This window comes from Pristiophorus japonicus, chromosome 22 (assembly GCF_044704955.1).
Source record: "Pristiophorus japonicus isolate sPriJap1 chromosome 22, sPriJap1.hap1, whole genome shotgun sequence".
NCBI lineage: Eukaryota > Metazoa > Chordata > Chondrichthyes > Pristiophoridae > Pristiophorus > Pristiophorus japonicus.
In genome coordinates this window covers 8,015,148-8,029,483 of record NC_091998.1, presented here as the reverse complement: position 1 = coordinate 8,029,483, position 14,336 = coordinate 8,015,148, and the positions used below count along the sequence as shown (strand labels likewise).

The following is a 14,336-nucleotide window of genomic DNA, read 5'->3' as shown; positions in this document are numbered from 1 at the left end:
TGGAGAGTCTAGAACCAGGGGTCACAGTCTCAGGATAAGGGTTCAAACATTTAAGACTGAGATGAGGAGGAATTTCTTACTCAGAGGGTTGTGAATCTTTGGAATTCCCTATTGGATGCTGAATCGATGAGTATATTCAAGGCTAAGAGAGATAGATTTTTGGACTCATGGGGAAATCAAGCGATCTGGGGATCGGGCGGGAAAGTGGAGTTGAATTCGAAGATCAGCCATGATCTTATTGAATAGCGGAGCAGGCTCGAGGGGCCGCATGGCCTACTCCTGCTCCTAATTCTTATATTATGTTCTTATCTAACTATCTCCTCTTTGCGTTCTATATTATACTTCCTACAATATCTGTCTATAACTATCTCTGTCCCTCGTGGTGTCCATCGGTTGCTGGCTCACTTTCCGTCTGTCTTGGTTCCATTCTGTTATTTCTGTAACTCTGGGGTCACAGTCTCAGGATAAGGGGTCGGCCATCTAGGACTGAAATGAGGAGAAATGTCTTCACTCAGAGGTTGGTGAATCAGAGGGCTGTGAACGCTGAATCGTTGAGTACATTCAAGGCTGAGATCGATAGGTTTTTGGACTCGAGAGGAATCAAGGGATCTGGAGATCGGGCGGGAAAGTAAAGTTGAGATTGAAGATCAGCCGTGATCTTATTGAATGGTGGAACAGGCTCGAGGGGCCGTATGGCCTACTCCTAATTCTTATGTTATGTTCTTATGTAACTATCTCCTCTTTGCGTTTATTGAATTCTTGTAGGTCTATTTCCCTGTTTGACTTTTATTCTGTTGTCCATTTAGTTCTGTTAGTCGCACCTTCCCACCTGGATGAGCAAGTTGTGGGGTTTACATAGAAATATAGAAACAGAAAATAGGTGCATTCGGCTCTTCGAGCCTGCACCACCATTCAATAAGACCATGGCTGATCATTCACCTCAGTACCCCTTTCCTACTTTCCATACCCTTTGTTCCCTTTAGCCGTAAGGGTCGTAACTAACTCTCTCTTGAATATATCCAATGAGCTGGCATCAACAACTCTGCAGTAGGGAATTCCACAGGTTAACAACTCTCTGAGTGAAGAAGTTTCTCCTCATCTCAGTCCTAAATGGCCTACCCCTTATCCTTAGACTGTGCCCCCTGGTTCTGGACTTCCCCATCAACGGGAACATTCTTCCTGCATCTAATCTGTCCAGTCCTGTCAGAATGTTAGATGTTTCTATGAGATTCCCTATCGTCCTTCTAAGCTCCAGTGAATACAGGCCCAGTCGATCCAGTCTCTCCTCATATGTCAGTCCTGTCATCCCGGGAATCAGTCTGGTGAACCTTCGCTGCACTCCCTCAATAGCAAGAACGTCCTTCCTCAGATTAGGAGACCAAAACTGAACACAATACTCCAGGTGAGGCCTCAACAAGGCACTGTACAACTGCAGTAAGACCTCCCTGCTCCTATACTTAAATCCCCTAACTATGAAGGCCAACATACCATTTGTCTTCTTCACCGCCTGCATGCTAACTTTCAATGACTGATGTACCATGACACCCAGCTCTCATTGCACCTCTCCTTTTCCTAATCTGCTGCCATTCAGATAATATTCTGCCTTTGTGTTTTTGCCACCAAAGTGGAAAACCTCACATTTATCCACATTATACTGCATCTGCCATGCGTTTGCCCACTCACCTAACCTGTCCAAGTCACCCTGCAGCCTCTTAGCATCCTCCTCACAGCTCACACCGCCACCCAGCTTAGTGTCATCTGCAAACTTGGAGATATTACACTCAATTCTTTCATCTAAATCATCAATGTATATTGTAAATAGCTGGGGTCCCAGCACTGAGTCCTGCAGCACTCCACTAGTCACTGCCTGCCATTCTGAAAAGGACCCATTTATCCCGACTCTCTGCTTCCTGTCTGCCAACCAGCTCTCTATCCACATCAGTACATTACCTCCAATACCATGTGCTTTAATTTTGCACACCAATCTCTTGTGTGGGACCTTGTCAAAAGCCTTTTGAAAGTCCAAATACACCACATCCACTGGTTCTCCCTTCTCCACTCAAACTCAAAAAATTCCAGAAGTTTTGTCAAACATGATTTCCCTTTCATGCTGATTTGGACCGATCCTGTCACTGCTTCAGTTCCTCTTTCTCACTAGACCCTCGGTCCCCTAGTATTTCCGGAAGGTTAATTGTGTTTTCCTTCGTGAAGACAGAACCAAAGTATTTGTTCAATTGGTCTGCCATTTCTTTGTTCCCTATTATAAATTCACCTGAATCTGACTGCAAGGGACCTACGTTTGTCTTCACTAATCTTTTTCTCTTCACATATCTATAGAATTTGAGTCCCCTGATACCCCAGTGCAGTGTTGAGGGGGTGCTGCACTTTAAATGAAATGTTGCACCGATCCCAGTGGTTCAGTCAGACGGCACATTCTGAAAGAGAAACGGGAGTTGTCCCAGTGACCTGGCAAGAAACACTAACTGACGATTCACTTCACTGCTGTTTGTGGGATCTTGTTGCTGTATTTGCCCAAGCTTCAAATTAATCCTTTGTAATTGAGGTGCTTTGAGAGGCGATCGATGCTGCATAATTGCAAGTCTTACTTGCTATCTTTTACTTTGTTGTTCCACCCTTATCTGTATGTTCTACCCTTTCCCAAGCATTTCAATAGAAGGTAATGCACTGAATGATAGCAAAGCACTAATGCAAAATAATGAGCAGATCAGCAACAGAAACAAATTAAATTCTACAAAGAACTAAGTTATTGAAAAGCCATGTGCATAATCACACACTTAATGCAGCTGTAATTAGTTCTGTATAATAACTATACTGCCATTCTGTTACTTTATAATCAATATAGTCATCATCATCATAGGTGGTCCCTCAAACAAGGATGACTTGCTTCCACATGAGTTCACCGATGTTTCAACAAAAGACCCGATGTTCCAGTCCTGAACTCCAGTTGAGGGGGTGGAAGATGCCTGTGCGTGGATTTTTTTAACGTGGGGTGACCGTTGCACACCAGCCACCACACGGGCTCGACAGAGCTAGGTCTTGGTCCAGTGGCAAGGGTTAACCAGGACGACTGGAGACTTGCTCTGCTGCACATATCACAGTGTGGGTAGGACCGGGCTGCCCCGGGGCCCTTGGCTCTTCTGGGCCCTGTACCCGCATTCGCTGCACCTCCGCCACGATCCCTCACCGCTCCTCTGCCCCAAAAACACTCACCGCACCCCCGCCACGATCTCCCGCTGCACCACTGCACCAAACATTCGCCAAACCTCCACCACGATCACCCACCGAATCTCAGCCATGATCCCTCATCGCTGCTCCACCCTGGTCACTCGTCGCCAGTCCGCCACTATCAATATCGTGATTCAACCGTAACTACACTAATAGAATAGACACATAGAATCTTACCACACAGAAGGAGGCCATTCGACCTATCATGCCTGCGCTGTGAAAGAGCTATCCAATTAGTTCCACTCCACTGCTATTTCCCCATAGCCCTGCAAGTTTTCCCCCTTACACGATATAACACTTTAAAGGTTTAAGTATGCAGCTACCATTCATTCTTCCTAAAAATAAAAGATCTGCATTTATATAGCGCCTTTCACGACCACTGGACGTCCCAAAGCGCTTTGCAGCCAATGAAGTACTTTTGGAGTGGTCACTATTGTAATGTGGGAAACGCAGCAGCCAATTTGCGCACAGCAAGCTCCCACAAACAGCAATGTAATAATGACCAGATCGTCTGTTTTAGTGATATTGGTTGAGGGATAAATATTGGCCAGGACACCCATGTTTGATTTACCATATTAATGAGATTGGATTTAAATTGGTTAGTAAGACAGTGTGTTTGAAATGACACTGGGTACTTTAGTATGGAGCATGTCAGCACATTCATAACTCCCACGTCTGTTATTTAATTAGTAACTTGTATGCAATTTCTCTATTCAGCATTTTACCAAAGTGCGAAGAAAGCTCTTTTTATTTATATAGCGCCTTTCACATCCTCACAATATTCCAAAGCACTTCAAGGAATTACTTTTTGAAGTGTAGTCACTGTTTTTATTCATTCCTGGGATGTGGGCGTCGCTGGAAAGGCCGGCATTTATTGCCCATCCCTAATTGCCCTCGAGAAGGTGATGGTGAGCTGCCTTCTTGAACCGCTGCAGTCCGTGTAGTGAAGGTGCTCCCACAGTGCTGTTAGGGAGGGAGTTCCAGGATTTTGACCCAGTGACGATGAAGGAACGGCCGATATATTTCCAAGTCAGGATGGTGTGTGACTGGGAGGAGAACGTGGAGGTGGTTGTGTTCTCATGCACCTGCTGCCCTTGTCCTTCTAGGTGGTAGAGGTCGCGGGTTTGGGAGGTGCTGCCGAAGAAGCCTTGGCGAGTTGCTGCAGTGCATCTTGTAGATGGTGCACACTGCAGCCACAGTGCGCCGGTGGTGGAGGGAGTGAGTGTTGAAGGTGGGGGATGGGGTGCCAATCAAGCTCAGTAAATATGTCTGGCTTATTTTGAAACCTGATTCCGATGATACAACCTCCTTAGACCATGGTTTTCAATCGTTTCTGCATAAGGACCTCCTGTAAATATTGACACACTCCAGTCTTAATTTCTGAAAGACGGTTTCAGATACCCAGATGAAACAGCCTTCATGCTGCAGAAAACATTTATTTGTATGCAGCAACTGGAATGTCAAAAAATTCATGGTGCTCTCATTCACCTGCTGCCCTTGTCCTTCTAGGTGGTAGAGGTCGTGGGTTAGGGAGGTAGAGCATATTCACAGAATATTGAAGGGATATTGAAGGGAACAGGCAGACCCAGGAGTGGTAGTCCATCAAGCAGCACGGGTCAGCCCACACTGCGATATGTGAGCGCACTAGGTCTGTGCAGCAGAGCAGGTCTCCAGTCGTCCTGGTTAACCCTTGCCACTGGACCAAGACCGAGCTCTGTCAAGTCCGTGTGGTGGCTGATGTGCAACGGCCACCCCACGTTAAAAAAATCCACGCACAGGCATCTTCCACCCCTTCAATTGGAGTTCAGGACCTGGAACATCGGGTCCTTAATTGAAACATCTGTGAACTCTTGTGGAAGCAAGTCATCCTCGTCCGATGGACCGCCCATGATGAGTCCATCAAGGGGTAAAAAACTTAAAAGCTTAAAAACCACATCTTTGACAATTGCCTCAAAACCGGAATATAGAGAATGCAAAGTAATGTTTTCTACTATACTTCTGGTCTTTTGGGAAAGGAGGAGAGTTCACCAAAAGAATTGAGGAGATAACGAGCGGCTGGCAGTGTGATGTGAGAACAATGATACCTTCATAAGTAACTGGGAATATGCCAGAATAAAAAAGATTGGGACAGGAGGGGACTGGTACTATGTTGCAGGAGTGAATTACAGAATTGCTTCTTTCCATTTTGGCCAGAGTTGGCTGAGGTTCAAATTTTGTGATGGTTGATTTTAGACATGCTGAGAAATTCTGTTCTTTGCAGAAAGTGTACAGGCTGGGTAACTTCTGCCACCATACCATGGAACTAACCAGAGGCTGAATCTGGCTTTAAAGAACGACTTGGATTTAGACAGTGCATTTCATGACCACCAGATGTCTCAAAGCGCTTTACAGCCAATGAAGTATTTTTGGAGTGTAGTCACTGTTGTAATGTGGGAAGTGGACCTAAAGTTTAAATAGACCTATTTACGAGAAGAAACGAGACAGTAACTGGACCTTACCGCTTGAAATATATCTAGAATCCACTTGAGTAAACATTCCAGTCTTAAGTCACACACATTACCCTTCAACTAATTATTTTGAAATGGAAATATATTTTTATTTAATTTGCGATTGTCCAAACTGGCAGTAATTAAAAAAATACAGGCTAGCCTGATCACGAAAAGAAATAAGGTACATAAATTTAGAATTAGTACATAAATGGGAAGGATTTGAGGAAATGTTTTCTTGGAAAAATGTTAGAATACAGATTTTCCAAAAGTGGCCACTGGAATTAGATAAATATTTGCAGAAGATAAATATTAAATGGCAAGGATCAGATCAGGAAAATTTGATTAATTTACTAACAAATTAATGAATCAACATGCAGACATTGCAGCAGCCTTTTGTCACAGCATTACTGGAACATGTTCTCCTGTGGGAATATGTCAAAGCTTCACGCTCACAAGTGAGCATGCGCTTCCTGTAGTAAGATGGCGGCCGTGCAAAAGCTCCACGGTGACATGCAAGCATGCGCGTCCTATAGGAAGATGGCGTCGACAAAACTTGAGTCACAGGCGGACCTGCGTTTGCTGTAGTAAGATGGCGGCGGCAAGGCTTCACAGGCAAGCGTGCGCTTCCTATAGGAAGATGGCGGCGGCGGCAAGCCTTCACTGTCAGGACGAGCAGATCCCGAACGCGCTCGGCTGTTTCCGTCAGTGACAGTGACGCAGCCGAACCGTTCCCGAACGCGCTCGTGTTTTTCCGGCTTCGAATGTGACGACACGGAGAGCACCGGCAGCGGCCGTTCAACCCCCCAAATCCCGAAAAATGGAAGGAAACCGAGACGAGGCGGAACGCTGCACGGAGATCGGTTTGAACGCGCTGAAGCACGGCAGCAGGGAAGAGGCGCTCAAGTTCTTACGGAAGGCTCAGAAATTGTACCCGACCGAGAAAGTTAAAGGTGAGCGGCGGCGGGCGCCAGGCTGAGGCCGAACCGCGGCCTGCCTCTCAAACCGGCGGCCGGCAGTGCGCATGTGCCGGCGGCCGCGCTGGCCTCTGGGAGTTGTAGTTCACTGGCGCATAGCACGCCGCTGTGAGGTGGCCTGGGGGAACTACAACACCCGCGGCGCACCGCGGCACGCCTGACAACAAGCCCGCCCCTCTAGCTAGGGGCAAAGGGCTTGTGAGGAATGTAGGCCGGAGAAGAGCAAGAGTTCGTGTACTTTCAGGATGTCTCTCAAAAGGAGCCCCCACACAGAGTCAGTGGGCAGCACTCGCGCTTCTGAGTCAGAAGGTTGTGAGTTCAAGTCCCACTCCAGAAACTTGGGCACAAAAATCTAGGCTGACACTCCCAGTGCAGTGCTGAGGGAGCGCCGCACTGTCGGAGGTGCCGTCTTTCAGATGAGACGTTAAACCGAGGTCCCCTCGGCCCTCTCAGGTGGACGTAAAAGATCCCACAGCACTATTTCGAAAAGTTCTCCGCGGTGTCCTGGCCAGTATTTACTACTCTATTGCTAGACAGATTATCTGTTCATTGTCACATTGCTGTTTGCGGGATCTTGCTGTGCGCAAATTGGCTGCCACGTTTCCGACATTACAACAGTGACTACACTTCAAAAGTACTTCATTGGCTGTGAATCGTTTTGGGACATCCAGTGGCTGTGAAAGATGTTATATAAATCCAAGTCTTTCTCACACAATCCCCAAGTTTGACAAGTATCACTCAGTCCAATCACCTATTTTGGATTGAAAATGCCTTTGTCGCTTTCAGAAATATGCACAGCTCTATATATAATATTTTAAATAGGTCCTAACACTTCCCCCTATCTTGTTGATTCTAGAATTGTGTAGTATGATGGGCTGCATATTATGATCTTTTAGGAGTGTATCTACAAGCTCCGTAGATCTCTCAAGATTCACACATTAGGTTTTAATATTGACATGGGGTAAACAGCACTGAGTGGGGCTTTATTGACCCTCCCCATCACTGTTACTATAAACATTTAAATTCCTAATGACTGGAGGGGTCCTTAATGCCCTCCTAATGTCACGTCTGAAAGATCTGATCCTAATTTTTAGACTATGCCCCATAAAAAAAAGAACCAGTCCTTTCAGGAATGAAGTTAGGAAATACTTCTACACACAAACACTGGTAGAAGATTGAAACTCTCTTCCGCAAATGGCAATTGATGCTAGATTAATTGTTAATTTTAAATCTGAGATTGATAGATTTTTGTTAACCAAAGGTATTGAGGATGAGGGAAATGGCAGATATATGGAGTTGGGTCACAGATCAGCCATGATCTTATTGAATGGTGGATCAGGCTCGAGGGGCTAAATGGCCTCTTCCTGTTCCTATGTTCTGAAGTATTCCTTATCTGGGTTATACAATGAGAGAAAGACAGACTGCAACAACATACTTTGAGTGCATCAGCAGTTGTTCTCTTATCTCCTCCTGGTGTATTGGGACTGTGATGAAGACACCTCACCTCACTGCCCCTGTGGCCAATCCAAGATGTCATCATTATTCTGTCAGACAATTCAGGGCACAAGGCAAAAAATTGTGGCTCTTACATTTATGATCTAGAGTGATGTGAAGCTGTGTACATCATCTTAACTATTGCTTGCTTGTGCAAAGTAATCGCCAGCAAAGGAAACACAATCCTTTGCGAAAAAAGTGGTAAATATTTACCACTGATCTGAAAGCCAATGGAGAAATTTGGACTAATACTGATGAAGAATTTGGAAAATAATGCTGATTTTCCTCCTTGCTGAGGGAACGTTATATCCCAAGTCTCTGTTCAACATCTCTCCCTGCCCCGCCCCCCAGAAAAAAAGCTTCTCGGGAGTGGGGGAACATTTACACAGCATGCTTCAGCTGTCCTGACCTGACTCTTGTGTTACTCGGCACAACATTAGGAAACAATTTAAAAAAAATTCATTTTTAGGGATATGGGCGTCGCTGGCAAGGCTGGCATTTATTGCCCATCCCTAATTGCCCTCGAGAAGGTGGTGGTGAGCTGCCTTCTTGAACCGCTGCAGTCCGTGTGGTGAAGGTGCTGTTAGGGAGGGAGTTCCAGGATTTTGATCCAACGACGATGAAGGAACGGCCGATATATTTCCAAGTCAGGATGGTGTGTGACTTGGAGGGGAACGTGGAGGTGGTGGTGTTCCCATGCGCCTGCTGCTTTTGTCCTTCTAGGTGGTAGAGGTCACGGGTTTAGGAGGTGCTGCCGAAGAAGCCTTGGCGAGTTGCTGCAGTGCATCTTGTAGATGGTACACACTGCAGCCACGGTGCACCGGTGGTGGAGGGAATGAATGTTTAAGCTGGTGGATGGGGTGCCAATCAAGCGGCTGCTTTGTCCTGGATGGTGTCGAGCTTCTTGAGTGTTGTTGGAGCTGCACTCATCCAGGCAAGTGGAGAGTATTCCATAACACTCTTGACTTGTGCCTTGTAGATGGTTGAAAGGCTTTGGGGAGTCGGGAGGTGAGACAATCGCTGCAGAATACCCAGCCTCTGACCTGCTCTTGTTGCCACAGTATTTATGTGGCTGGTCCAGTTAAGTTTCTGGTCAATGGTGACCCCCAGGATGTTGATGATGGGGGAATCGGTGATGGCAATGCCGTTGAATGTCAACTAGATTACTCACCATCCATATGTTGTCAGCATTCACTGTCTCGACCTATAAAATGCAAAAATCTTAAAGGTAATTGGAACTCCTTGCAGCTGTCTGCTGTTCGAAATATCGGATTATGAAGATCAAACTTAGCATGGGGCCACAAGGTATCTCGGTACTCAAAGGGCAGTGACAGCGGTATCGAATTGCCAGTAATGGGTAGGCGGTACAGTTGGGGTTTGATAGGGTAGTTCCAGTAAACTATTTCCTTTATTGGGGAATCCATAACAAGGGGGTATGATCTTAAAATTAGAGCTAGGCCATTTCGGCCTGAAATCAGGAAACACTTTTTCACGCAAAAAGTAGTGGAAATCTGGAAAACTCTCCTGCAAAAGGCTGTGGTTGCTGGAGGGCAACTGGAGCTTTCAAGACTGAGATCAATCAATTTTTGTTAAGGAAGGGTATTGAGGGATATGGAGCTTAGGCAGGCGTTGAGGTACAGATCAGCCATGGTCTAATACAATGGCAGAACAGGTTCGGGGGACTGAATGGCCGACACTTGTTCCTATGATTCTGGAGGATGCCATCTAATGGGACTGAAGGCCCTTTTTCATCTGATCTGGTCTCATTGAAAGAAATCCTCACTCAAGATCGCCTTTTCCCACATGAAGCTTTTCATTCTAAATCTGGTTTGATATGTCACCTGCCATTGAGGAAGTTGGCAACATATTGCCAAAACTATCACGTGACTGGACAGTGTTGTCTACTTTTGCTGCTCTTTGTTCCTATTGTATGAAAGACAATGCCCAAACACCAATATTAACCTGAAACTAGGTGCAGCCTTTTCTGTGTCTTCTGTTGTCTTGGCCCCAAGCTCTGGAACTCCCTCCAGAATCCAGTCCCACACAATGTGGCTGGCTCTTACTGCCCTTGGGGCACTTTGGGACGGGCAATAAATACTAACTTGCCAATTTCACCTGTAAGAACAAAATGTTTAAAATCCCGCCATAGCCTCACCCCTCCCTATCTCCGTAGCCTCCTCCAGCCCCACAACCTCCCCCCCCGCCCCCGAGATATCTGCGCTCCTCTAATTCTGCCCTTTTGAGCATCCTTGATTATAATTGCTCAACCATTGGTGGCCGTGCCTTCAGTTACCTGGGCCCCAAGCTCTGGAACTCCCTTCCTAAACCTCTCTACCTCTCTTTCCTTCTTCAATATGCTCCTTAAAACCTACCTCTTTGACCAAGCTTCCTGCCCTAATTTCTCCTTATGCGGCTCGGTGTCAAATTTTTTGCTCTTAATACTCCTGTGAAGCGCCTTGGGACGTGTCACGACATTAAAGGCGCTATGTCAATATAAGTTGTTGTTTTAAAATCTTTTAGTTCAGGGTCTTTTCTGTATGATGAACTGCAAGTGTTGTTATGGAGATTCCATGACAATTTCTCCTTGTATCGTTCTTTAGACCCAATGTAGAGCTGGTGCGGGCATCAGTTGCTGTCAGACACACTTTACAGTGTTAATATCATTTTGTTCGACCTCTGATGTGGCCATGCTGCGCGTTGGTAACACATTAGCCGGACCGGTTACAATTTACATTAAACTATAGGTGCCTTTGTTGAATAACTTATAACAACTTGTAACAGTTTTTGTTATTGTATTACCAACACGTAGTGTGCCACATCAAAGGCTGAGGAGCGATATAAAGTATCTAAAACTGAAATGTGCTTAGTTGATTCTGGTTTCTTGTGTCTTTTCTGTGTTTATCCGCATTGTCAGAGGTGCTGTCTTTCGGATCAGATGCTAAACTGAGGTCTCCCCTTGTTTTAGATTCCCCTCGATCAGAGGAAATAATGAACTCTCTATCTACCCAATCAAATCCCGTAAATATTTTAAATACCTCGAAAAGATCACCCCACAACCATCGAAACTCAAGGGATTACAAGCCAACCTGTCTTCATTTAACCCTTTAAACCACACTTGATCAGCTCCGCTGGGCAGGCCACATTATTCGCATGCCAGACACGAGACTCCCAAAGCAAGCGCTCTACTCCAAACTCCTTCACTGCAAACGAGCCAAAGGTGAGCAGCGGAAACGTTTCAAGGACACCCTCAAAATCTCCTTGATAAAATGCAACATCCCCACCTGGGAGTCCCTGGCCAAAGACCGCCCTAAGTGGAGGAAGTGCATCCGGGAGAGCGCTGAGCACCTCGAGTCTCATCGCCGAGAGCATGCAGAAACCAAGCGCAGGCAGCGGAAAGAGCATGCGGCAAACCAGTCCCACCCTCCCTTACCCTCAACGACTATCTGTTCCAGGGACTGTGGTTCTCATATTGGACTGTTCAGCCACCTAAGGACTCATTTTAAGAGTGGAAGCAAGTTTTCCTCGATTCTGAGGGACTGCCTATGATGATGATGATAAACCCTGATATCTATCAGAAGCAAAAACATTGGAATAATTTAAGAAAAGGAAGCCTTGCATTTATATAGTGCCATTCAGGGCCTCAAGACATTCCCAAATAGCTTTAGAGTCATTGAAGTAATTTTTGAAGTGGAATTGCTGTTGTAATATAGGAAATGCCAATTTGCACACAGCAAGCTCCCACGAAACAGCAATGTGATAATGACCAGGTAATCTGTTTAAGTGATGTTGGTTGTGGGATAAATATTGGCCAGGATAACTCCCTTGCTCTTCTTCAAATATTACCATGGCATCTTTTATGTCTTGTCCGGGACCTCTGACAGTGCAGCACTCCCTCAGCACTGCACTGGAAGTGTCAGCCTAGATTTCTGTGCCCAAGTCTCTGGAGTGGGACTCGAACCCACAACCTTCTGATTGGGAGGCGAGAGTGCTGCCCACTGAGCCACTGGCTGACACTGCAGTGGGGAAATGTGGGGTCTGTCTAGATAGATGCTATATAAATGCAAAGCATCTTTCATTTTTGGTAAGATTTGGGCCATTTTGTTGTATAGAAATTGTATTTTTAAATCTTTTGTCCCGTTCTGAATGCTGAACCAAAAATCGAGACTAATAACAGGGTTTGAAATTATATAAAGACAATGTAGTTGCTTTTGTCTAAAATGATGACATTCGCTTGAGCTCATTGCGAGTCTCTGGGCTCATTATGCAGGTTGTGTCACCTATGGAATCAGCACTGAGACTCACCGGATTCTTTTAAAGGAGCAGGGAACAAGCAGAAACGCATTGTCCATTTTTTTCATTTGCTTAAAAACTAGTTTCAGAATTGTTGCTTTGGAATCTATGTGTATAAATCAATAGACTCATGAGGCTGTTTTCCTATAAGCGTCCATCAGTTGTGTGTTCTGGCCCAGGGCAGGTTCTAACCTGAGTCTCTCGCATGAGATTCTGGAGTTGCTGAGGTGGCTTCCCCTTGCTTTCCTCATGGATTTTATGTGTGGAGTATCTTTTCCTAGATGGGCTTCAGCCAAGCCGACAGAACTCCACCTGCGTTTTACAATGGACTGGAAGAGCCATCAGCATTCATCGACAGAAATACTTGTGGATGTCTCTGGGACTCTGCTCAGCACAGGGGTCTGGAGTGGGGCTCGAACCCAACTCTTCTGTTACCACTGAGCCAAAAGCCAGCCCTTCCTACGTGTGTATCAGTGAGCTCGTGCTGTCCCTTTGTACATTCTTCACAAAGGCAACCTGCAATCATTACAGCAATAATTGATTTCTGTCACTCAATTAATGTTCCACTGTGACATATTAGTCATGTGATAAACTATCACAGCTGGTGTCTTTCAGCCCTTTCCAACATATTTGCTGGTGTTGTATAGACCTGGTGAGTGGGCGGTTGGTGTCCAAGAGTCAGGAGTCCAGTTTTGCTGTGCTATGCAGTGGCTGGATTGCTCTAAACCCCACAGGGTTACAGTTACAGCCACAAAGTGTTTCTGACATTGGAAAATATTGTGAGCTTTTCCATTCTGTGGATTCTAACTCTGAGCAACTTGTGACTAGAAAGCCTGAGAGCTGAGTGCATATTGCAGAGCATAGATTGAGCACAGTTTTAAAGAAATTGAAGTTCTTAATTTCTTTTGGAATCACTTTTACGGTATGCATAGTGACCCAAACTTCTGATAAATAGTGTAATGTTTGGTGCTTTGTTTCAGGAGGGAGTCACAAGCCCTCCCCACGAGAGTACATGTGCAGATATCGGAGGTTCATTGACTGGATGTGAAGAAAAATTATAAAGATCTTAAATTAATCTCCAAGCCGGTCCTTGTAGCAAAACACAGAGATATCTGTATTATATTTCTTTCATACAAATATCTCTGTATTTTCATCCTTGTTTTCAAATCCCTCCATCGCCTATTCTATAATCTCCTTCAGCCCCACAAGAGCGTTATAAAACAGAGTTTGACACTGAGCCACACAAGGAAAAATTCGTGCAGAAAAGAGGTAGTTTTTAAGGAGTGTCTTAAAGGAGGAACAAGAGGTAAAAAGGCAGAGAGGTTTAGGGAGATTTAGGGCACTTCTCAAGTACAGGCCTCTTGAGCAACCCTGATTTGAATCGTTCCACCATTGTTGCCCGTACCTTCACCTACCAAGGCCTTAAGCTCTGGAATTCCCTCCCTAACCCTACGACACTCCACTAGTCACTGCCTGCCATTCTGAAAAGGACCCGTTAATCCCGACTCTCTGCTTCCTGTCTGCCAACCAGTTCTCTATCCATGTCAGTATATTACCCCCAATACCTTGTGCTTTGATTTTGCACACCAATCTCTTGTGTGGGACCTTGTCAAAAGCCTTTTGAAAGTCCAAATACACCACATGCACTGGTTCTCCCTTGTCCACTCTACTAGTTACATCCTCAAAAAATTCCAGAAGATTTGTCAAGCTTGATTTCCCTTTCATAAATCCATGCTGACTTGGACTGATCCTGTCACTGCTTTCCAAATGCGCTGCTATTTCATCTTTAATAATTGATTCCAACATTTTCCCCACTACTGATGTCAGGCTAACCGGTCTATAA

The 14,336-nt window shown here is 45.4% G+C and overlaps 1 protein-coding gene across 1 annotated transcript in view; it reads left to right on the top strand.

Moving 5' to 3' along the window:
- The first annotated feature begins 6,471 nt into the window (after positions 1 to 6,471).
- dnajb12a (DnaJ heat shock protein family (Hsp40) member B12a) overlaps positions 6,472 to 14,336 on the top strand; it is a 32,875-nt gene continuing 25,010 nt past the window's right edge. The window contains exon 1 of the mRNA XM_070865573.1: positions 6,472 to 6,685. Within this exon, the coding sequence (XP_070721674.1) occupies positions 6,553 to 6,685 (133 nt within the window). The 5' untranslated portion in view covers positions 6,472 to 6,552. The remainder of the gene's footprint in view (positions 6,686 to 14,336) is intronic.